General features: G+C 44.2%; 1 protein-coding gene across 1 annotated transcript; it reads right to left on the reverse strand.

The window, feature by feature from the left end:
• Positions 1-1,081: 1,081 nt before the first annotated feature.
• On the reverse strand, positions 1,082-23,385 carry dmrt1 (doublesex and mab-3 related transcription factor 1). The gene is made up of 5 exons (XM_076270079.1): positions 23,167-23,385; positions 22,334-22,511; positions 18,939-19,096; positions 11,526-11,700; positions 1,082-1,224 (listed from the first exon to the last, which is right to left on the reverse strand). Exons 1-5 carry the CDS (start codon positions 23,383-23,385, stop codon positions 1,082-1,084), a joined length of 873 nt encoding a protein of 290 aa, XP_076126194.1.
• Positions 23,386-24,881: the final 1,496 nt, after the last annotated feature.

The following is a 24,881-nucleotide window of genomic DNA, read 5'->3' on the forward strand; positions in this document are numbered from 1 at the left end:
CACAGGATAGTTAACAAATGCATGTTAAACACACCTATTGTCATTGGAGTAACAAGCTGAAGTCTTAGTTCACTTAATGTTTGAAATTTCAGTCAAGTTTGTGAACAAGGTGACAAATATCTCAAATGGTATGTGCAGCTTAGAAAACAACATTAAAAATAACAGGGAGCAAAAGGAAAACACAAGCTGAGAAGAAGTTGGCACAGTAACTTGAGCAAGTGTGTGTGTGTGTGTGTGTGTGTGTGTGTGTGTGTGTGTGTGTGTGTGTGTGTGTGTGTGTGTGTGTGTGCGTGCGAGGAAGCTCAAGGCTCCTCGGAGGCAGATGCCGCTGCATATCATCCAGGTGAAAATGATGCTGTCCGCCGCTCGCCATAAATAAGAGCTGCACTCGTTGGGCGGAGATCGAGTAGAGAGAGAGGCATAATTCATGTCTCAATGTCTCATTTTCTCAAGCCTCCTTGGAGACTAACCTACGCTGCCATTTCGGTATAAACACAATGTCGGAATATTGACATGTCATCGGTCTCTCTGACAAACTGTAATGGTGTTTTTTTTTTTTTTTTTTTTAAACAACACACACCAAGAATGCAATAACTGAAATGAGAAAAGCTAATCTTTACAATGCCATCATTCGGCAGAAAGTATGTGTTTTGAGAGTTTGAGGGGAAAGAAAAACAGAGAAAGAGAGAGAGAGAGAGAGAGAGAGAGAGAGAAGGGTTGCTGAGGGAAAAATAAATCTTTTTTTGTTTTCTTCTCTCAGAAAATATGAATTGCCGTTGTAGAAGAGCAGATATATAAACTTCTGTCCCCGATCACTCAGCAGAGTAATGCTGTGTCATACCTTGACAATTCAATTAAGTTTTTCTTTGATCTACTTTTGGACGTATAGATGGAAAAACAGTAAAACAGACATAAAAATTGTCTCTGTAAGGCAACAAACCATAAAGAAAAGAACTTGTCTGTTTAAAACATAACCTGCACATTTAAAAAAAATCCATGTGGAGCTGTAGCCCTGCACCACTGGGATGTCAGACATCTGGGCTTGAATGACTTCTGCGTCTGAGTCTCGTTTGGCAGGCTTCTACTTGGCGGTGCCGTCGATGATGGAGTCCACGGTGAAAGCACCAGACTCAGAGTTGGGCTCGCACTCGGGCTTGTTCTCCTGGTGCACCATGGAGTTGATGGACAAGCAGGCCATGCCGGAGTCCTGGCCAGGGGAGAAGACTGGACACAGAACACACAGGCGTCAGATGGGACGGAAAGCGCAGTAAGACCCAGTGTAAGAAGCAGTGGAGGGGCAAAACAGAGAAGGTGGCAGAAAAGGCAGAAAAAAGCTGAAAAGTGCAACAGAGGCAACTGTGGCATGTGGGAGTGAGTTTCAGCATTACTTTTTAAGGTGCGGTTCTGGCTGAGCCATTTGCAGACCTGTGGTGTCATTCTCTGCCTGTCAGATCAATACTGCGAAGGCTGAAACTGAGGCAGTCAAAACCAGTGAAAGAAAACACTTCACGTTCACTTGATGCGGTCAAAGAGAGAGAGAGAAAAAAAGTTATCCATCTCCCCCACAGTGAAGGGTGGCCTATGGAGTCCGGGCCATACTTAAAGACATTGCGCCGGACACGGCACTTTTGGACTGACGTTATCTGGCCGATCGATACAGGGCTCATTGTGAACCTCCTGGCAGCCACGCGGTTGGGGAGCGTAGGCTTTCAACATTACAACAGCAGAGCGCCAATGGCAGCTGAACACGCTGAACTCTGGCAGCGTCGGTGCTGAACCTCGCGTCAGATATATCGACTCACCGGAGACTGCTGACCCTGCATTCAAAGCAAGAGGGAGCAGCAACCGGCGAAACGATGGCCCTGCGAGATGAAGACGACGACAGCACGAGGCGCACATTTCAGTGAAAGATGAGTGCGGCGGCCGCTTCCTTCTGAAGTTATGACCGAGCGTTTTTTGAAAACGTAATCACTGCAGTCCCCTTCATCTATCGAGTTGTTAAAGCTTTCGCGATTTATATTACAGATGTAGTGGCCGTTACGGGCAAATTTCATTCATTGCTCATTTCCTTTACACAAAATGACACTCTTAATAGGATTGTATTTTTATTCGTTTGTACATACTGGCGACAAAACACATGAAACCACTGAAGTGGGGGGGGGGGGGGGTTTGATTAAAACAGTTGCAGCATGCCCAATAATCCGTCCTCATTAAAGAGAGCCGTGATTAAAACCATCTGTGTGCATTCCTCAAGCTCAGTGGCCCGCAACATCATGCGTCGCCTATGAGACAAATATTACAGTGTCCACAGATTCTATCAAAGTTACAAGACGGGGGACAGACACACGGGCTGCCGGCTCAGTCACTGACCTTCATAACCCTGAGGGATGTGTTCTTAGAGAGCGAGATCCCCGGTCCTCCCATTCAACCACCCCTTCTCCTCCTCCTCCTCCATCGCCCCCTCCCTCCTTTGTCTCTCCCTCTTATTCTCTCTCTTTCACTCACACACACACAGACACACACACACACACACACTCTCTTCATCTCTTTCTCTTGCACACTGGAGGTAATTAAGGAGCGCTAGAGGAACTGGAGTCATTTCCCTCCTCATTAACTTCCTGATTGGTTTCTGGCCTCAGGATTCTGCTGGCCAGCAGTTTGTCACCAATTCCAAACTGGCCAATCGTTAATGCTCCTGTTTGTGTAGCTAACTGCCGTGGCGCCCCTGCACAAGCTGTCCGATGGACAGCAATACTGCTCCCCAGTGGGGCGGGGGTAAACAGAGGGGCTTGTGGGTAGTAGTTGGGGGATCGTGTTAATTCTCCCAGAGTTCAATGTGTAATTAGGAGCATGAGCAATGCATGGTGTGAGAACATGTGTGTGTGTGTGTGTGTGTGTGTGTGTGTGTGTGTGTGTGTGTGTGTGTGTGCGATGATCAATCAGTGGCTGCAAAACGACCTGTTCACATCATGGCTCCGTTGCCTTTGATTATCTGCACTTTACTACAATTTAACAGAGATTAATGCTGGCCACACATAAATATTTCCAAAGTGCTTGTTGTGTGGGTCATGGCTAATTGTAAGAACAAAACACAAACACACACACACACACACTCACACACACACATTGTAACAGTTAATAAATGCATGCACCAGTTGAAAAAAAGCTACGAGTGACTATTGTCCTGAAGGCAATTTTTAGTTCATGGAAGTGTTTCTTGTACTTAAACCTTAAGATATCCGTCAACACGACAGGCTGACTGAAGCTGTTCTAAAAAAAAAATGGAGGGAAAGAGAGGTGGGCGTCTGTCAATTAGCAGAGACTGACACCACACGGAGCGTGGGGTTTATAAACATTGCATATGTCTGCCAAGTGCCGAGGAGCTCTGAAAGGAGAGAGGCTTTGGCCCCTGTTATTGTGCTCCCTGAGAGAGCTTATTTTCCCTTATGAACTTTTGCCCTATTCACCCGTGTTCAACCGACTATCTAAAATTTCCCGACTATTAAACTGTCTTTGTGTGGCTTAACAAAAGGAAGTTTTTTTGTTTTTTTAAAGAGGGTGAAAGAAGCTCAATCATTCTGTGTGTGTGTGTGTGTGTGTGTGTGTGTGTGTGTGTGTGTGTGTGTGTGGGTGTGTGTGTGTGTGTGTGTGTGAAGAAAGAGAGAGAGAGAGAGAGAGAGAGAGAGAGAGAGAGAGAAAGGGAACAAAAGCCCAGATGTGGGTGAAGATGGTAATTCAGGCCTGATCTATAGCGGATAAGTCCTTTCCGCAGGCCACATACACTACCTGCATGGGGTCATGTGGGTGGATAACTCCTGCACTTATATAAACATACACACATAGACACAAAACACATGCACACACACACACACACACACACACACACACACACACACACACACACACACACACACACACATCTGTATGTAATCTACTTAACATTTTGCCATGGTATAGGAGAACAATCCAAGGAGTAACTTTATTCTCATAAAGATTTTCACTTCTTTAAAACTAAAAGTATTTGGGGGAAAAAACATTCAGCATCCCACTCAAAATATGTCAACAATTGATAGCTGTGTTGGGTGCTGTTCTGTTCTGGTAAGAGAATAAAAATGTGTGTGTGTGTGTGTGTGTGTGTGTGTGTGTGTGTGTGTGTGTGTGTGTGTGTGTGTGTGTGTGTCTGTGTGTGTGTGTGTCTGTGTGAGTGTGTGTGTGTGCATGTACTATGCATATGTTTGCATTAAAGGGAGCGGGGAGAGGGGGACATGACAGAGGACGAGCCTCTGGTGAGAACGTGGGGGAACGACATGAGCGTCTCTCTCTCTCTCTCTCTCTCTCTCAATCATTAGGGCAGTGGCAGGACTTAATGGCGCAGAAAACGCACTCCAGCAGCAGTGGCAGTAGCGGCGGCGTGGGCACAGGCAGATGCTGACTACTAAAAGAGCCGGTACGCCAGCGAAGAGACGGATGCCGCGTCGCACGCCTGCCACTTCTTCACCATCCCATTGGCCCACTCATGCACCCACACAGCTCACGCAGGGAGTCCTGACTAATAAATATTATGCACTGCTCAAGTCAGTCACCCTTGTACCTTACCTTGCGCCTGCGACAGCATATAGTGACTGAAATGTTGGCCATTTCATAACTCAGTTTCCAGTGAAAAAGTTTGAGACTTAATCGTTAGGTATAGCTGAATGGTTTCACAAATCTCAAATGAAAAAAAATAAAACAAAAAATTCTCTGGTAGACAGTGCTCCAACAAGGGCAGTCATCCGAGCATTTCACTTGATCTATGGTGATTTGATATGACAAAAGATGATAGGGTGTAAAAGAATAACACACCATAGCACAATGTACAGGGGTTATCTGATTATGCTATGATATGATATACCATAATATTCCAGAATCCATAGCAGCAATATTTTTCTGCTAGGTGCAATTCATTCTGCAGTAAATATCACAACCTTCTGAGATTAGAATATCAACATTGTATTATCTATATTTTGTGGTCAACCAAATTGCTGAAATTGGTCTCTAAAGTAGACCTCAGCCCTCTACAACAAAGACTCATCTGAAACATCTGACTTTATAATTACTTATATAATTATTTAATCATAAGCAGCTAAGTCCTAGCCTGGCAACACCCACCTAGATCTCCTTTCAGGGAGATACTAGTCTGGAACACCATAATTCACTAACGTCTCCATCGGTAGTGGATAGGTAGGGCCAGTCAGCAACGAGAGCCCTGCAGTGCAGACATAAAAAATTGCAGTTGGAAGAATGTGTAGATTTATTTACAGCAAAGGTAGGCCTACATACATTGTTTCCTGCTGATGCTGTTTATTGTCAGTTTGTACAGTCTAGGCGAAGTAGGAAGTAACATGAGGAATCCCTGATCAATGTGATTGGTTAGGCTGGACCAATGACTTCAAAGTTAACGCTATGTCTACGCCCGTCACCATGTTAATGTTGGAATGATTTTGGAATTGTTAGTCCCCAGACTTTACTCACCATGTGAATGAGTCTGGTTTTAACCATGCTAGCTAAGTCCTCCGGTCAACTGTTTCACTGTCATTAAACACGGAAACAATAATCATCCAGCACTCTTACAGATGACACTGCCCAGCTGATCTCCTCCCTTCTGCATTCAATAAAGACAGGGCTGATCACCAGTGGATACAGCCATCATGGGATGGGTGGGTGACGTTCCCACCCCCTATTACGAGAGGCCAGGAGTGTCCACGACAGACTGGGACAGAGAGCCCTGGCTGAGAGGTCAAAGGCTAATTAAACACATAAGCACCTCTGCTCCGGCATTGTTAACCAATCTGTCCCCAGTGGCACTGAGCGGTGTCGCGGAGAGCTCAACGCTGCCCAGGCCGGTTTCACGGCGGCGGTAATGTGGGCCCCATCAACTCTGCAAATGACCTGTCCATCTTTCTGTCCTCCGTTTCTGTCTGTCGAAACATTATGGATATACTATAATGAACTCAAACGGCCGATCGATGGAGCAGTGGGAGGAGGGGGGAGGAGTACTCATGTCGGCCTGTGTTTGAACGGGAGGAAAATAATTACAGGCGCGGAATGGGTAATTTACGGGGGAGAGTGGAGGAATGCCCAATGAGCTGTCGGCGGGACATGGATCGAGAAACGCGGCCCGCTAAATAAAATAACCGTCTACTGTAAGTCGATGATTTTAGACACCTAAATTAAAAACACAGAGAGGTGAGAGTTTTGTGGTTTCTTTCCTTAACTGTAATTTCTTGGTTATTGGAGGAGGACTTAAATACACATACACAGTATACACTTTTTAGTTTATTCTAAAGATCGTAAAAGTCTTATCTCTCTCTATACCGATTTATACTTGGGGGAGGGACTGGCATTGCACATAGTCCAACAGCGTTAATCCATAGTTCTGAGACCCCCAATTTCAGTCCAGTTTTATTCCCGTCTATCGCCAGGTGCCACCCACCTGCGACCCATCACAATCAATCAATCAGCGTGGGCGTAGTCGACACGGCCAATAAACAGAGTTCACTACAAAACTAACTCAAAGCCATTCTTTTTAATCAAATGAACTGATAGAACAATATCCTGGTAAACCAAACTCATTCACAAAGTGAACAAAGTCTGGTCACTCACGACTGGGAAACCTGATAAGCATTCACCACCCTTGATATTTGCTTCTTATTTGCATAATATTCAACTTTTTCGCTTTGCCCAACTTGGTCTTTGCCATCGTCGGTCTATGTCAGCTGCCCCCAACTGAAAATGAATGGAACACAGAACTTCGCTTCACTGTCATTTATCTCGACCATAATGTCTATGTGTGTGTGTGTGTGTAAGTGGCTATGGCTGAGGAGCTGGTCAGTGGTGGGAGCGGGAGAGAGAGAGTGAGTGAGCGAGAGAGAGAGAGGAGAACATAAACCAGACAGCCCCGTCCATTTAATCTGTGCACAGCCTCGGGGCCGCTGCTAATGGGGATGTTGTACAACACATTATCGCACATTACCAGAGCGCCCAAGCCTATGCAGCCCGTGGGCAGAGGAAGTGCCGGCACTTAGCACCGCGGCAGGGCGAGGAGAGACAGCTGTGGGGCGCTGAGGTGGAGGGATGGCCGAGGGGAGAGAGCGAGAGAGAGGGGGGGGGGGGCAGCTGTCAGAGTCTGCTTAAAGTCCTTATGGTGGGTGTTAACACTAGCCCTGGGGCCTACGGGACTCCCAGTGGACATGCAAAAGCAACTCTCTCTCTCTCACACACACACACACACACACACACACACACACACACACACACACACACACACATTTTCTGTTCTTCCTCTCCCATCAACAATACACTGCCCATGTTTCTCTCTACCGATCAACTACACTAGCATGAATTAAATGTTTACCTTATTTAGCAAAAAAACGTTTCTTTACAAAACATCCCCACAGCCATCAGCCTTTCAACCTCTTCATCATCTACTTCAGCACATGCTGTATCACATGCAAGTATCTACTTTTGCTTCTGCCCTGTAGGTCACAACAAATGTGCCTTTTGGTGTTTTAAACGTCGTCTTCCAGGCAGTGCTGCATGGAAGGCACTAGGGTTAGGCAAGGGTTAGGGTTAGGTGCCTTGAAGTCGACGGTCACACCGCTGCCTTGGTTAGAAAACACCATCGAGAACACCATCGAGCAACAAATGTGTGGTGGAGCCGCTTGGGGAAATCTGAGGGGGAGCTGAGCAGGCAAGCGGTTCCTTTGGCGGGGTGTGGAGGTGGTGGGGAGGTGCGGGTAATGTCACCGATGGGAGGGTCATGTCAGTGTGGGGATTAAGGTGTGCGTTTGGGAACAGCCGTGAAGCTTCTCTGATACATGAGACGTTACACCTTTTCCTCCGCAGTTCTCTCACCTCCCCATTGTGCAGCGAGCTCTGAGAGAGAAGCGCGTTCCCCTTTGCCAGACTGCCCCCACAACACAAGAATGAATGGCCTCTTTGATTACTCGCAAAGTGGGGGCCGTATGTGCGGAAACATACACTTGTAACTCAATCTCTGTTTGCTTTTAGAATGATTTTACTCTGGGTCACTTCAAATGCGTAGAATACAATAACATGTTTCAGCCTCACTGGACGGCACCTGAATGTTTACAAACCAATGACCACTAAGATGCAATGGTATGTGGATTGTGTCATACAGACATGAAATCCTATTGGGAATTGGTGGATGGATGAGTTAATATGTTCCCTATTAAAGGAAACAATGTTGTTCTTTCACCTCAACATAACTTCTTCAAACTCATTCTGCTGCTAGAGTGACTTATAATATGGAGAACATAGTATCTGACATTATCAATGCGCGCCTGGAACAATTGATATGCCACTATGTAACATTTAACATTTAGTTGTGTTTTTGACTAACTGGGTACCGCGGTAAAAGGTGTTAAATATTGAGGCAAAGGAGCATAGATATTAATTCGTCCATGATGTTTATTAAAATGCTGTAAACTACCTAAAGGTCTGATGTCTGCAAATTTGGCTGTTAAAGTGTACCAACCAAATGAGAAGAGTAGCATTGCTTTCAAGACCTTTGCAGGAAAGGTGAGCGGATGGTGATTTTTCAGCTGCATGAAAAAAAAAAAAATCTGGCCTCAATTAAACAAGCAGACATCACCTGTCCCCTAAACTACCGCAGAAGGAAAAGAAGAAGAAAAAACTACCTTTAATTCAAAAAATGCCAAGACGACAAAAACTAAATCCTTGCGACGACAAAAATACAAAAGAAAAAAGGAAAAGTCTCGGCTGTCTCGTATAACACCAGAGTTCGGACATAACTCTGTATGGGCAGGCAGCTCATCTGTGGGGCGGTGGATGACTGGCGCGCAGGAGGGGTCTCAGTGTATGTGTCTGTGTGAGCGTGTGTGTCTGTGTGTCTGAGTGAGTTAAAGTGTGTGTGTGTGTGTGTGTGTGTGTGTGAGTGTTTTGTGTATAGAGGAGGGATGGGGGTGCAGCTCTACTGATGGGCCTGAGTGTTGAGCAGTGAGGCTGAGGTGTGAGTGTGTGTGTGTGTGTGTGTGTGTGTGGCGGCGGAGCGCGTGAAGCGACAGCAGCGGTGCCGGTGGCAGCCGCCGGGCGATGATGGAGGGGCGCGGGAGGATCGGGGGGGTCGCTGGGGATTTACGGTGCGGGGCGGGTGACGGGCTGGCAGGCAGTAAAGCGCGCGCTGGGGCGTATTTCACAGCGGGCTGGCTTTTATGAAGAACACTCGGACGCCCTGGCCAGGGATGGGGTGGGGGGGGGGGGGTCCCGCCGGCGTGACGGATGGAGGAAGACGCATGACAAGCTTCATCATTGTTTGTAAATCTTAACTGTTCCCGCTCACTAACTCCAGAGGCAATTTTCCGGAGACAGCGGGGTTGGGGGGGGGGCATTTGGGGTGCGGAGGAGGTGGTGGAGGAGGGTGGATGGGTGGTGAGAAGGACAGCGTCGCACTCCTGAAGGTTATTTGGCCCTGTATTTGACCAATGTATTACCCAGCATGCAGAGTATAAATACTGCTTTACGTCAGGAACAGTTGGAGAGAAGAAGAGGAGAGGAGAGAGGAGGCACAGACGGGTGAAGCTTGGCTGAAGCACAGGCACATAGGTGGGGGATAGATACACATGTATGTATACATGTCTGTGCAAATACCTAAATGTTGGACTAATTAGCCAAATAAACAGCAAACAATGCTATAATGCAGATACATATCTGTCTAAAACCATCTAAATAATCTGAAAACTTAAATTAAAAACTAACCTGAAGTGCAAGAAATGGATATTTCACTTGTGCCCTCCTTTTACCAATCCTCCTCAAGACAAAAACAACCCCAATCACGGGGTTCTCTGCTAAGAATCTGTACACTTAAACAAACACACCCCATTTTTTTTTTTTAAAGGCACTTGTGGCCAAAACTATCTCAGCAAGTTCCACCAAAGGAGAAAGCCCTATGTGGCCGTGATCTGTGGCAGTTCTTCCTGTGTGCTCTTGGGAACTGTTCAAGGCTACCTTGGCCTGCCCGCACTGGCTGCACCTCAGGAGCCAAAAGAAACACTGAGGGCTATTGATGCAGGAAATGGGAAGGGTGTGGGGATTGGTAGATGTAGGAGGAGGGGGGGTGGTGGTGGTGGTGGGTGTTAGTGAGCTGGTATCCACTGCCTGATAACGCAACTATGTGCAGTCATGCCAGGGAGGCGAGCCGGTACTGACCTTGCCTGATTGTATGCTCTGGTGACAAAGCCCTGCAGCATGCCAAGTCGAGCTTGGAGTGTGGGGCATGAACTGAGGGCTTGGACTTCCTCTTTTTTTGGCATATGATTTACAAGCTCTGCTTTCAGGACATATTATACCAAAATGTGCAATCTGAGCCACTTTGAAAAGACTCAAACATGCAATCATGATCGCCCGAATAGAAAAAAATACATGCCCAAATAGAAACCACAAACAAGACCACAAGAACTGCCAGCAAAACAGATGACGGACCGTCTCTAGTGGAGACTATAGGATACTCTGCACTCTCTCTCTCTCGGCAAAGAGAATTCTCGCTCCCCAAACGGTTTACACTAACGGCAGCAGCGGAGCGGCTAGTAAGCGATTTGAGATGCCGTCGTCACCACCGCGCTCCTCCTCAGTGTCTGTGCTGCGCTAAGCAGACTGGACCACCCGCCTAGCAGCGGCTCATTGTGTTGTAATGGGGCATGGCGTGGCAGCCCCGGGGTGGATAGGGACCCCCATGTATGACTGGGAGGATCTCAGCAGGTGAAATTCATTAAGCACCAGGGGCAGCTGTGCTGATCGGAGCTGAGATGAGGTGTGTTTTTAAAGAGGATGCATCAACTTAAAGAAGAACAGAAAAAAAAATCAACCTAAAACAATTTCATACGGCTAAAGAGGGTAATCTCCGGAAGGTGTTTTCATGTCATTTTGAAGCCTCGTGGTGTATGTTGGTGTTTCAAGAGAAACTGGTTGTTTGAAGACATGGACATTTTTATTTCAACAAATATGTACTGCATCATAGGCTGAGCTGGGTTTTACATGTAGCACAGGTATGCAAACAGCTGGCATTAGAGGTTGAATATTTGCGCTGTGGTGCGATATTTCTGCTGTGATTAGCACACAAGCATGAGGTTCTTGTCTCTTTAAATCCAAAGCCAAAGAATGAATGGCCCTAATAAATGTTTTTGCTTCTGAATTTATTTCTTTTTATGATGATTTTTTATGGCGCCCTTGACTTGAGGTGTATGGAGTGTGTGTGTGTGTGTGTGTGTGTGTGTGTGTGTGTGTGTGTGTGTGCGCGCGTGTATATATATATGTGTGTGTGGAGGTGTAGAGGGGGCCCTCCCTACGATGTACTTCAGCAGACTGTTGATAAACTCTGGATAAAAGTTTATGGGCCTAAGAGTGAGGAGTGAGATGTGTGAGTGTGTGTGTGTGTGTGTGTGTGTCTGTGCGTCAGCGTATAGATTTGTGTCTCTGTGTTTGTGTGTGTGTGTGTGTGTGGTACTGACCGGCTGCCTTGGGTTCAGGGCAGATGCTGTTGTCCTCCAGGGTGAAGATGGGGGGCACGCAGGCAGCGGTGCCCAGGCCCTGGCTCAGGTAGGAGGCGGCGGAGTAGTATGAGTGCATGCGGTACTGGGGAGACATGTTGTGTCCAGCCAAACGGCCATCGCCATTGGGCATCTGCTGCATGACGGGACACAACGGGGGGAAAACACACACATGCACGCACACACACACAGGCATACACACAAAGACATATAGTTATATGATCAGATTTGTAACAAAGTTGAAAACAATAAATAATAATAATTCAGAGCTAAACTCACACAAAGGGGAATTTTAAAGGGAATCTGTAAACATATGTAAAGTGTATATGGTCCTCTTGTAGGTTAAACATCTATAGGATAGGTCAGCATCCAGGGACAGATAAAAAAATACCAAACTCTTCCAATTAAAGCATACTGCAAATTCAGTAAGTAATTCCATGATTGTGAACGCAATACAAACTGGCGCTGCATTTGGGGAAAATATTGCAATATGATTTTTGAATGTCAATGAATTGATTCAATTCAATATTCCAAATGCCACCCCTGATTGGTGAGCACGCCTGGTGCACAAGAAGCACAGCACCCCCGACCGACTATGAAGCTCACCAATCAGAATGTCTGTGCCCCTCACACAGTACTCACACCCACCAACCAGAAGTGGCATAGTCAAGGAGGATGAAATGAATATAAAAGTCTGAAATGTGACAAAATTAACTGTGCATTATTATTTGTAGCTTTTGCGATTAGGTAACTGTATTGGTTCATATTGCGATTACGATTGCGATAATTGTGCAGCCCTAATACAAACCAGTGTAGTCTTTTCCACTGCACAAAACGGTGCATGTGACTACGACCAGCACCTCTCTCTAGGAGTTATAAACAGTTTGCCTTCAGCAGAACAATGTGTCACACTTAACACAAACCATCATTTATGTGCTTTGCTATATACCAAACTCCTGCGCTCACGACTTTTTGTCTCCAATCTGTGAGCGAGTGAAACGATTGCCTGCTCCAAAGTGAGAAGTCATAGTTGAGTGCCTGTGAGCTGTGTGTGTGTGTATGTGTGTGTTTGTGTGTGTGTATGTATGGGGGGGGGGGGGTGCTTTTGCAGAGAAATGAATTGCAACAAGCGAAGAGGCGAGTTTGCCTCAAGCCCCGCTCCTTCTTGCGCCAACTTTGAAATGAGCTGTCTACTCAGCAGCTCAGGGGCCTTAGAGGATTTTCAATTTCACTTTTATGGAATTTGATTTCTGTCAGCCTATAATCTGTCACCATTTATTGTCCACGCCATCAATTCCAGACAGGTTTATAAACTGTTATTTAAGCTACGCTCGGCTCTTGTAGTACCTATGACAAATACAATACAGATGGAACTGTATATTTTTCTTAGCTCACTGTTTGCCTCTTTCTGAAATTCCAAAATTGCTTTCATGAAAGCAATTTATACAAAAGCTATTCACACTATGCATTTAAGAACTTGATAAATCTCTATGGGCAAAGTTAGATGTGGCACCACCAACGTGTACATCATTTAAACACAGTACAGCACCCTTCACATTTATTGGCACCTCTGATAAAGTTATAAAAAATCATCTTTGGTGTTTATCTTAGTTTCATAATGAAGGCATTGAGGACAAGGAATTTTATTCTGGGAAGACCCATCTCCAATAACTTCTCATAAAGTTGGAGAATACAAGGCATGGGATTTGAAAGCATTCTACTTTACAGAATATCTCTGGATCGTCCAGATTCCTAGGTCCTCTCATGTACATTTTCCTGTTTTGGCTTCTGGTTCTCTATGGAGTGCAGATCAGGGCACTGAGATTGTAGCAGAGCGCTAACTTCTCTAGCTTCGTTTCTCATTTTTAACTTTATTTTGGGGAAACAATGCTGTGTTGCCTAGTTAAACGAACTTAAACTCAAAACTTGGTAAATTATTGCTACCTGGCATCTGAACTACTTTTAGTTCCAAAAAGTATCCCCTACTCCTGGTTTTGCTAAGCTACAAGATAACCATGGCACAATTTTTTGTGTTGGATCATTGACATGATCCAATAATGACCCATTTTTAGTGTCTTGGCAGAGGCATCCAGTTTTTAATGTAAAAAGCCCAGTTATTTCATGGAGTTCATGATACCATGAACCCTAATGTGGTTCCCAGGGCCTTTGGATTAAAAACAATCCCAGAATTCATCACAGATATACGTAGGAATTAAGTATTCATTCTTCTAAGTACTGTACACCAAACCCACCTTATCAGATCACAGAACAGGATTCCTGGCAAAGTGCCAGCATCATTTAGCACCTCCAGCCATTTATTTTTGTGGTAACAAAGACTTTGTCCTGGCACACCTTTTAAATAATCTGTTAGCATGGAGGTCACTTCTGACATTTTTTTTAGACTTGGTGACCCCAAGATTCTCCTTTAATTTGTATCTCTCCAACAATGATCCTTTGGGATTTTTTTGCCTCTCTTATCATCCTCCTCACTGTGCATACAGAGAAGATAAATATGGGTTATTTTCCAGGCAAGATGGTAATAGTTCCATTAGATCAGAACTTCTTAATTTATGGTTTAACTGTAATTATGGGCATTTTATGTGTTTTTTATATGAGACTGTATTTCAACTGTAATTTGACTTGTGTAACCCAACTATACTCAAAATAACAATCTTTCTTCTTTAACTGCCACACTTTATATTCCTTCTCCGGTTTCCCAGCTCTTGCTTTCCCAGCGTGGCCTTTTTGGGGGGTGAGGCATGAGGGGTGCCCTCCTTACCTCCCTGGGTGTCTCTTATCTGGCACCATCGGCTGTCTGGGGCCTCCACGCCACCCTTATATTTTCATTCTCTACCTGCAGTGCAGCGGAGCTCCTCTCGCTTGGGCGAGGAGAGGGCGGTGGGGGTGAGAGGGGGTGGGGGGTGGGGTGGTGGGGTGAGGTTGGTGAGGGCGGGAGATGGATGTGCTCTGATAAAGCACAGCCAACATCTCTCCACTCCAAGTGCTCACACGGCTCCACCACACATACTAGCCGAACAAGTCTAACACACTTGCTCATGACATAATACCCTACAGGCGCCCAAAGGGCCTGCAATGAGGTGGCACTAGGCAGCACAGCTTAGTTTTAATAATCTATCTACCTCACTCCATTCATTTGATCTGCAGTCCAGTTCCTGAAAAGACTCAGCTTACACAACTTAAACTAACTAGCTGTAACATTAGCTTGGTGCTCTGAGTGAGAATCACACATCCTAAGACCCTGAAATAGCCTGAATCATTTTCTTGGCCATTTTGACTTGAATTGGCATCTGGACTTTTTATTACTTCTGAACACTTCTGACACAAAGTCACACATGACATGGTTCTTATTGGCTTGGTGGTTACTTGATTTTTCATCGAGTTGTTGGCAAAATATTGTAGTCGTACATTTATCAGCATATAGCCCCTTTTGACCGCCACACAAACCCACACACACCATACACATCACTGCCCCCCACACACTTCATATCCCCCCATCCACACACCTCACCATACACACAAGCAACCCTGCACATAACTCATCTTCTTATATAGCTGGCTTATATAGCTGGCCACATTATGCATAATGAGATGAGTATTGAAGTCCCACGTTTGTTCACAGCTCTCTGGGACGGTGCTGAAACACTATAGCTGTTCCCATGTGACAGACAATATCATTAACCTTTGCGATTGAGGCTGGGGCTCACAGAGAACTGGCGGAGGCAGTGACCCCAAAGCAATCGGCTGCCAGTGGGACCGCAACTGCACACCAACCCCTCCTGAAATATGGCCCCATCAAGAGCCCCTGAGGAACAAACACCCCCCCACCACCCCTACCCCAACCTCACCCCCCAGTCCAGGTTAGGACCCCCCCCCCCCCGCCCCCCCACACACACACACACACTGGAGAAATATAGATTTAATTTACTTCACGCTTCAGCGAATATACCCTGCTCTGGTTCGGACACAACAGGGATACATTTTCAAGCATAAATCAGGCATATATGCAAACTGATGGGGGGATTATTGAAGAGCTCAAGCACGTCTGTGTGTGTGTGTGTGTGTGTGTGATGTCGCCATGGCAAGAGTAGCCAGGTGGAGTAGCCTGCTTGTCGGTGCGTGATGCTGTGTGATGTAAGGCAGACGGAAGTGAATGAGGTGAGATGGGGCGCCGTGCGCTGCGATACATCAACGCTGAGAGGGTCGTGACATTGAGGAGGCCCCCAATTTCATGCAGTCAAATTCAATTGTCCCTAAGTGCGCCTTGCTATATTTACAGTATGCTGCCAGGCCTAGGCAGCCCAGACCCCACTTGACAGCACAAGGCTACTCATTTCTAATTCCTGTTGAGTGTCACACAGGGCACTAGTCTCTGTGGTGTAATTAGCTAAACGAGCCTAATTACATTTACCAGACTGCATACTATTAATTTACCAGGACTCCAGGATTGTGGATTCAGTGAATTATAATGAAATACTATGTAATTACTCATGTGTACAACATATTGTTAACACCTTAAATGAACCAAATCATGTACCTATGATAGGCAATCATTCCTTAATTGGCTTAGATGAGTGCCATGAACATGAAACATCAAATGCATGGAACATCTGGCCTGAAGTATGCCATCTATGCCATGAAGTAACTCTGCAGGTTAGACATCCAGCATGCGATAAGATAATCATTCCCAGAAACTAAATGGACTAATGGGCTATTTGGACTAAAGAACCTAAAAAAGGCAGGGAATAGCCTGACAGCTAGTCCTAGTTGCATGTGAGTGTCCGACTATCCCCTAGCATTGAATGTGGTTAATTTGGGTCATGTTCCTCATTCACTACAGCAGAACAATGTGTCTAACTGAAAGTTCAAGTTCAAGTTTATAATCAGACAAAAATTCTGCTCAAAACTTCCCACTGAATCGCGCTACGCATCACTGTGGTTCCTGATTTTGACGCTAACACTGCACATGCAACGCTGCCAAACCACATGTCAGTAGAGTTGGGGTCTAAGTAGAACGGGGCCACAGGGGTCTAGAAATGGCAATATAAGAACTAAATGTGACAGAGTAAACCTACTGACTACTGTACATCTTGCTTGAGATATCTCACTAGAGAAATATGAATAACAGCAAGAATGGTGGTTAAAGAGGCCTCTATATGGCATGTAGACCAGCTCTGGTACCAGAACCTAGCTGAGCTGCAGTGGATAAGGGTTAGAGAACTCCCAGTGGCAGAATTAGTTGCGGTTCCGGCTGGGGGCCTCGGGGAAATGTAAACAGCACGCAGCAGGAGCACCCCAGCATGAAGCCTGCACACCTTCAGCCCTCCACGCTGTGCTCGCCCACTGGCTCGGAACGGTGGCACAGCCGGCAGCACGGTGCATTGGCATTCTGTGTGTGTGTGTGTGTGTGTGTGTGTGTGTAAGAGTGTGTATCTATGTGGGTGGGTGTGTCAGTGTATGGGGGGGGGGGGGTTATCTGCCAACCAAAACACTCATTGCAGGGGGATAGGGGTGGTGGTTGTGGTGGGTGGTGGCGGTGGGGAGGCAGATGACAGCTACCTCCATCAACAGCTATGCCCCCCACACTTACTCATCCTACTATAGCACCCAGAGATGTACGAGGATACAGCCAGAGAATTAACTAGATTAACTAGTATGAAAGTGTGACCTCTGTGTTAATAGCCACACTAGAATAATAATACTCAGTATAAGGCTCTGATAATATGTGTATTTGTCTGGAACCCCCATACGAACCTCAAGATTTAACACGTCCAGGCATACAGAGAATGCATGGTATATCTGCAAATGATGAACTTAATGCTAATTCTTATTGTTAGAGACAGAGACAGAGCAAACAGTTTTAAAGGAGTGGGGTTGGTTGCATGGTTGTCTGGTGTGGCTGTCTAGCAACGGAAAAAGTTTTTTTTTGTATGAGCTGTGTATGTGTAATGCAGTGATTGTGAAGCCCAAGACAAATTTCCCCTTGGGGACAATAAAGTATATTTTACTTTACACCTCTACCGAACACTGTGATATGAACCAAACTGTTACTTCTCTGTACCATGACACCCCGTTCACTAATGTCTAACTGGGACATTTACTTGCATTTACTTACTGAGATCTCACTTTTAAGTAAAGCTAGCAGTTTGAGAGTAAGGAAAACATTTTGCTACATAATGTCTCAAGGAGTAAAGGGGATAAACCATTTAGTTTGTTACTGTACTTAAGTATATTTTCCACGTATCTGTACTTTACTTAAGTACTGTAGGATCTATAGTGCATACTTTTGACTTTTACTTCGTTACATTTTGCAGCAATGGTCTATACTTTCTACTCCACTACATTTCTGCACACCATCATTCTGTTCTGTTACATTTTATCATCATTTTATTTTCTCTGACAAAAAGGCCTAACTGATCGGCACACGTTTGTCTTACCAGTGGAGTTGGGTTGCTACAAAAGATTTTAGAGCGCTACGTGCCCCACTCTTTCAATCTTTGAACCAGCTTGCTGTCGACACCGAAGATTCACTTACTGTAGCCGTAGTCACATGACATTTTGAACCACGTTCCAAAAGACTTGCGCTTCAAAAGCTCGACACTGATCGAGCTGATTTGAGGCGTCAATTTCGAGCATCACATCCTTATCATAAAGACACCTTTCTCAACAACTCACGCCTTGAAAAAACGTTTCTGTACAACCTGGACCAGCAGTGCTGGCATTATGATCCATCGGGATGTTTCCCTCATCCACCCCGTTAAACGTTGTACTGTCCTGCTTTGCTTAATGGTATTTAACTCAGCAGATCACCCTAGTAGATAACCGAAATTACAGAATTGTAAGTAAGAATGTAAACTGGGCCACAGATGGTAAGCATTTACATTAGCCTAAAACTAACTAGCCTAGTATAACCTAAAACTAACTTAATTAAAATGCCACAGCCCATACTGTTTCCTTTTTTATTAGAATATAGCCATTAACAGAATAAATCGTTAGGCAAATACTTTTACTTTTAATACTTCACACATTTAAAAGCAGGCACTTTTAAGTTAACTTAAGTAGGGTTGTCATTGTGGTACTTTTACTTTTACAAGAGTAAATATTTCTCTGGTAATTTGTACTTTTACTTAAGTACTGAGTTTCAGTACTTCCTCCGCCACTGGTTGCAAGCTACTATGCATGGAAGTGACTACTATGTGACAATTCAAATGAAAATACCAAGCCGCATCCTATTTGCAAATGACACACGTCACTTGTCACAAACACAGTCGCCTTAAAGTCCTCTGCAGGGTGAGATGTGTGAGGCGTGTGGGCTTCTGTGTGGTCCCAGTAGCGTCAGAGTGTGTGTGTACTCACCTGGTACTGCTGGTAATTGTACAGGTTGCTGTAGTATGCTGGGTAGCGGGAGGGCTGGTAGAAGTTGTAGTAGGAGGCGTCCACCACCAGGTCAGAGGCGCCCTCAGAGTGCCCTCTGCTGGCGGCCGTGGGGCTGGACGGCAGGCCAGTGCGACCGCCTGAAACGTACAATATGCTCATGTTCAATGCATGATTTTCAACTAAAACTGTTACACGAGTTTCTCACTCATGGGTGTGGTACATAAAATGGATAAATGTTTCAATAATTTCACCCCAATGGTAAGGCCTAATTAGGGCTGGGTACAACCTCACGATACCATACCCACCATGATACAGAGGCCACAATATGACAATACACATATAATATGCTTCGTAGAACAGCTATTCTTTAATATTCTCTATAACCATGGGAATAAAGTCTTTGATGCTGTATTGATACAGCAGAGTCTGTAGCAGTACATACATCAAAAAGGAGGATGTCATGATATATCGCAATATCAATATTTTGAGCACACCCCTAGACCTAAAGATACAAAAATTAGGCCAATTCAGATAGTGTCATGAAATGTTAAAATTTCTAACCCTAGATTGTACTGGTTAAAGAGGGTATTATAAAGTACTAGTGGCCTCGTGCTGTTATATATATGTTATATATACTGTATATGTATTGTTTTCACTCATGTCTCCTCAACTCAAACACCAAAAGTGATAATACCACTCAAGGACATGGGGAAACTTTTTGAGCAATGTTGCTGCTTTCTCATTGGCTGATCCTGACAGATTTAAAAATGTGTGAAACCAATAGGAGAGTGCTCAGGAACATTGGCCAGCAGCGTACCTCAAAGGGTGCGCAGCGTATCATCACATTCAGTCTAGCCATAATTCATAATACTGTAAATCATAGTTCAATTTAATCAATTAGCATTTGATGGGTGAAAATTTGCTGAAAACCTGTCCATTATATTGCCGCCTGCTGCACTGATGAAAATATAACAAAAAAAAAATGTCACAGCATCCAATTACTCATTTGAACGTTATTATCAACTTCCAGACATTCAGCACATGATGTGTTCAGATATTTAATTCATCTGAGCGTCATCTCTGTTTTTTTCGATACTCCCCCTCCACCCCCTCCTATCCCCAGGCTCAGATAGATTAGCCTTATCTCATCACATGAGCGGTGCGCTCAGATTGAGAAAAATGCTGCCCTTGTTGTTGAAAGCATTGTCAACGGAAAGCACCAGTGAGTGCTGCCCTCCTTTCTCTGTCCTCCTCTTGCAGGACAGCCTGAGCCCAGAATCCTGTTCACGGCAGCAGCCTTGACCGGTCTGGTAACCCCCCCCCCCCCCCCCGTCCTGTCACTATCACAGTCACCAAGAACAGGCTGTCTCTCCCACCACCACCACGCCAAGGGGAACAATCAAAAGATGTGCCTGACAGGCTGGTTTGGCACAATGCAATCAGCCAGGCTAGGAGACATGGTGACGAGGTATTTTAGGGATGTGCCACCATTACTGCCAAACACTTACAAGCATGCATGCATTGCACACACACACGCACGCACACGCACGGGCAGACAGACACACACACACACACACACACACACACACACACACACACACACACACACACACACACACACACACTAACACTGAACACATAGACAAAAAAGAGAACATAACCACAAACACAATCTAACTATTACCCCCCAACTGTCACCACCTCCTGAATAAACTTAGGTCACTGACAGGCAGTATTGAGTTCAAGCTGTGTTCGTTCAGGAGGGGCACAGAAAGTCCAGAGCAAGGTACAGTCTGTTCATACCCCCCTTTCCCAAAAGCGGCAGCCATGGGAGGATAGGGTCATGAAAAACAGCTTATCTTCTTACTGGTCAAGTGTGAGATGGAGAGGGAACCTTCTTAAAAATAATACAATAATAATAATTAAAAAAAAAAAAGAAATATGAAAAGAGTGAAGTGATGCTGGCAAATAATTGAAACAAGTTTAGCACAAGCAAAAGTTAATAAGTGAAACCGTTTTCAAAACCCAAAATTTGCCCAAAGTACACTTTCATTCCAAAATCTAGGAATACGGTTACTGCGCCGTTTCAGATTTTGCTCAAAATTTGTCTACCTAATATTTAGGTCCCAAAACTAAGTCCAATGTTTTCATATATTATTTAACTTGAAAATCTTGAAAAGTATTATTCCCAGTCTGCTCAAATGTGGGGTGGAAGTCAGACATGTTTTCAGTATGATTGTACTGTTAAAAGTTTATACTGCATGCCCATTATGCCCAATGATTTTGATTATTTATTTATCTATGGTACAACATTGGCACTTTGTACACTAAATGTCCATACACTGATCTACTTTTACATAGATTTTCAAGAGCCTCCTAGCTACCCCACATACCATTATCATCCTATGAAAATGAAAAACCTCCCTTTGTTTAATCCTTAAAATCTTCAAGCTCATTATATGTGGAGAGCCTAAATATTGGTACAACGTTAATAAAATATAGTATGTAAAGAAAAAAATAATTATTGATATCAAAATGCATACAAAAAGCTTATACTACCCATAATGTCACTCTTTTTGCACTTTTTTCCCAAATCTAGGGCCCTGTAGAAAACCAATGAGAATGCCGTACAAACCTTTAATGGTTCAGTCACACTAAGAACATGTTTGTCTTCCACCTTACAAAGTTTGCCTATGAATAATACTCTTCATGATATTAATGCCCAAACATTGCTTCCCAGATAATGTGATTTTCAGGCTGTAAAACTGATGTAATTTTAAGGGCTGAAAATAACATGAAGACATAGGATTTGAACAGAAATGTTTTACACACCTTGGTTTTAGGAGCCATTCTTGATCTAGGCAAGGTTCGAACAAAATCTGCAGCAACAACCTTATCTGATTTGACACAGAATGACCCATAACAACAGAGAAATGGAATTGATAGCGAAAAATAAACACTAACAATTTCTTAGGGAACCCCTTTTTATCTGAGACTGGGAAGAAAGGCAACTGTTTAAAACAGTTCATTTGTTACATCCCTTGCAACAAAAATATAACACACAAAACCATACTATTTTAGGTGAAGACGAACATCCCTGCCCTTACAAAAAATAACTGTAGTTTTGACACAAGCAGTGCAGTTCTCTTCTGTAAGGGTGACCCTGTCACAACCCAACAGTAAATTAACAGCCATGTAGAAGAATGTATAATTTATATGAATTGGAAAAGTTAAATATTTTGCTCCATGATGCCATGTCCATGATCATTTTACAAAACATGTCTTTAAAACAGATGTTAGCACACACACGCTTGCTCGTGCCGTTTTCAGACACTTCTGGACAAAGTGTTTCAGTGTTCATTTTTTTCACTCACCAGCGGCAGAGGGAGAGGAGGCTGCACTTGTAGTTGCCGATGAGGGTGACCTGGCCCCAACCGCGAAAAGCAGGTCTCCAGACGGTTCGTTTTTGACCACAATATCGGCATTTGATAGGTTGACTGGGTTGCAAATGCCCATCTCCTCCTCTTGTGCCTGCTGACGACGCAGAGCCACCTAGATTTGCAAAAAGAAATGCAAGTCTCATTGACTGCTGAGGCAACAGATATTTATACATTTCATTATACTGGTAGTAAATCATCATAAATTAATCATAAATCTACTTAATTACTCTTAACGTGCTCGCCTGCATAATAGTTAGCAATGTTGCTACGTTAATACATTTTGGAATGGCCACCTTGAACATTGTATCCTTAGTGCTAAATTGATTGTATCAATTCATGTTTATTTAACTTTGTAATTGCACACTAATACCACGAGCCACACGTCAATTTAGCAACAAACAAACAATCATACACTCTGATGCAAAGATGTTGCTACAAAAGTTTACTTTGTTTAGGCTACACAATGTCCACCAAAACTTTCTGCTAGCAACTACTGGGCTAGGTTAGCAACTACTAAGTCAGCTAACGTTAACATAAGGTGCACAACTAGTTCAAGGCATGTTATTGCAAACAAAACAAGTTTATAAACAAATGTCGGCTACCTGGTGGAAACAAAATATTCATACACCGGCGATATTAGAGGGAAACGTTTATGCATGCAACAGTTTTCTAAACATTTTGTCTTCTGCAAATTAGTATGTTAACATATGCTAGTCAGTACCAACAGACACAAAATTGATATTAGCTGTCTAGCATAGACCAGCTACCTGAGCCGCCATAACCCGCTGTCTCTCCGCAATCAGTTTACATTTTTGACACTGGCAATCTCTCCAGTTACAGAATCGTTTGTGGCCCTTCAATGGCGACACATAGCCATGGTTTCTGCAGCGAGAGCATTTTGGCATCCTCGGTGGTCGTTTTGACGTTGATGGGGAGACTGATCCGACATTTTCCATTAGATGCTTTGCCTGCTCCTCCTTGCTCATAGTTGAAAATAACTACTGTAAAAAGGAATAAACCAGAACGAAAAGCTGATCAGCAAAGACGACGAATTGACAAAAGTGCTCTTGTAAAAAGCCTGAGATAAGATTGGGCTTATAAAGCTGAGAGAAGCTGCAGGATAAAAAAGCTACAAGGTTGCAGCAGTGCCATCAGCTTACTTTCCTCAAATGACCTAGTGAAAGTTTGGCGCGATCGTTGTAAACATTCCAAGCCAGTGTGGGAGCAGGACTGATGGACAGAGACCTCCTCCAACCTCTGAAGACAACCATCACCAAAATTGATTATTTTTTAATTGTATTTTTATGAACAGCAATGGGCAGTTTTCTTCATTAGAATCTGAAAAAGGGGATGCACAAAAATAGCCTTAGGAGAGGATTTTTTTTGCTGTCAGGACAGGATATCATATAGCCTACTCTGCTGTATATGTTTTACAGTCTATGTGTATACCGTGTGTCAAGGCGGTTAGGCTATTTTACTCCCTGAGACATCTGCTTTACAGCCATTGGCATGTAGCCTACAGGTTGTATAGACCTATTTTAGCTCAAACTGCCTATCTTTTACTGTCTATGCAAACTGCCGAGGCCTCACCTCATATAATTTGTAAACCTAAATGTAACAGCAGAGGGCAGCATTTACTAACCATAGCCCGTTCTATATATACAGTCTATGCCATAGCCCAACAATTATTCTGCTGTTCTGAGAACTTAGCCCAGGGCTGCATTTCTAACAATAGATGAGGACATGGGCGTAGATTTAGAGTGGGACGCTAAGGACTAGTCCTAATCAAAATTTTAAGATGACAAAATTGTCCCCACCGTTAGCGAACTTATTTGTGCTGCTGATCATTCCGACAGCCAGCACGACAGTACAAGAAGAAACGTCATTTGATTGGCTGATCGAGGGGTAGGGGGAAGGGTTATCTGACACGCACGCTACACGCATGGAGAGTGCCAATGCACGGGCTACTTTGCACTGGCAGTCAAGCGAGCAGGTGTGTTAACGACAACGGTAAGTTACCAGGGCTGTCTGCCAATACATACCCCATAAAAGGCCAAAGTAAAACATTTTGATATTCCCTTTGCCCTTCAGCATGTACATGTTTGACCGAGGTGAAGTTAGTTTGATATTTGATATTCGGATATTCGACAGATATTCAAAAAAAAAGAAATTATGCGGCCGGTTTCACCCCGTGTTTGCAGACAATGTAGGCTACAAACAGATGACCTGTCTACTTGCTCCTAGCCGACCATAGGGACCGTCTAGAAAGTAACTTCTGAATTACCTTCATAGTCTTTTTTGTCAATAGCTTTGACATCATGTGACCTAGTGACTCCAAACCAATTCAAAATAGTTATCCTATATGGGACTCATCAGACACACCTCTTTTTATAGTCACTGTATGCACACTGTATTTTATATGAATATTTTAAAGATAATACATTATTTATCATAAGAAACGGTCTCCTTTTTTTCAATACCT

Source organism: Alosa pseudoharengus, unplaced genomic scaffold (genome assembly GCF_046254945.1).
Source record: "Alosa pseudoharengus isolate Yale_2024_CS ecotype anadromous, Long Island Sound unplaced genomic scaffold, YU_APseudo_1.1 YU_APseudo_1.1_scf_6, whole genome shotgun sequence".
Classification (NCBI taxonomy): Eukaryota; Metazoa; Chordata; class Actinopteri; order Clupeiformes; family Clupeidae; genus Alosa; species Alosa pseudoharengus.

Coding starts and splice junctions, on each gene's coding strand:
- dmrt1 (XM_076270079.1), bottom strand. CDS start 23,385: ATGAGCAAGGAGGAGCAGGCAAAGCATCTAATGGAAAATGTCGGATCA. Junction 22,512..23,166: donor AGCGGGTTATGGCGGCTCAG/GTAGCTGGTCTA, acceptor TTGCAAATCTAG/GTGGCTCTGCGTCGTCAGCA. Junction 1,225..11,525: donor CCCTGAACCCAAGGCAGCCG/GTCAGTACCACA, acceptor TTCTGTGTCCAG/TCTTCTCCCCTGGCCAGGAC.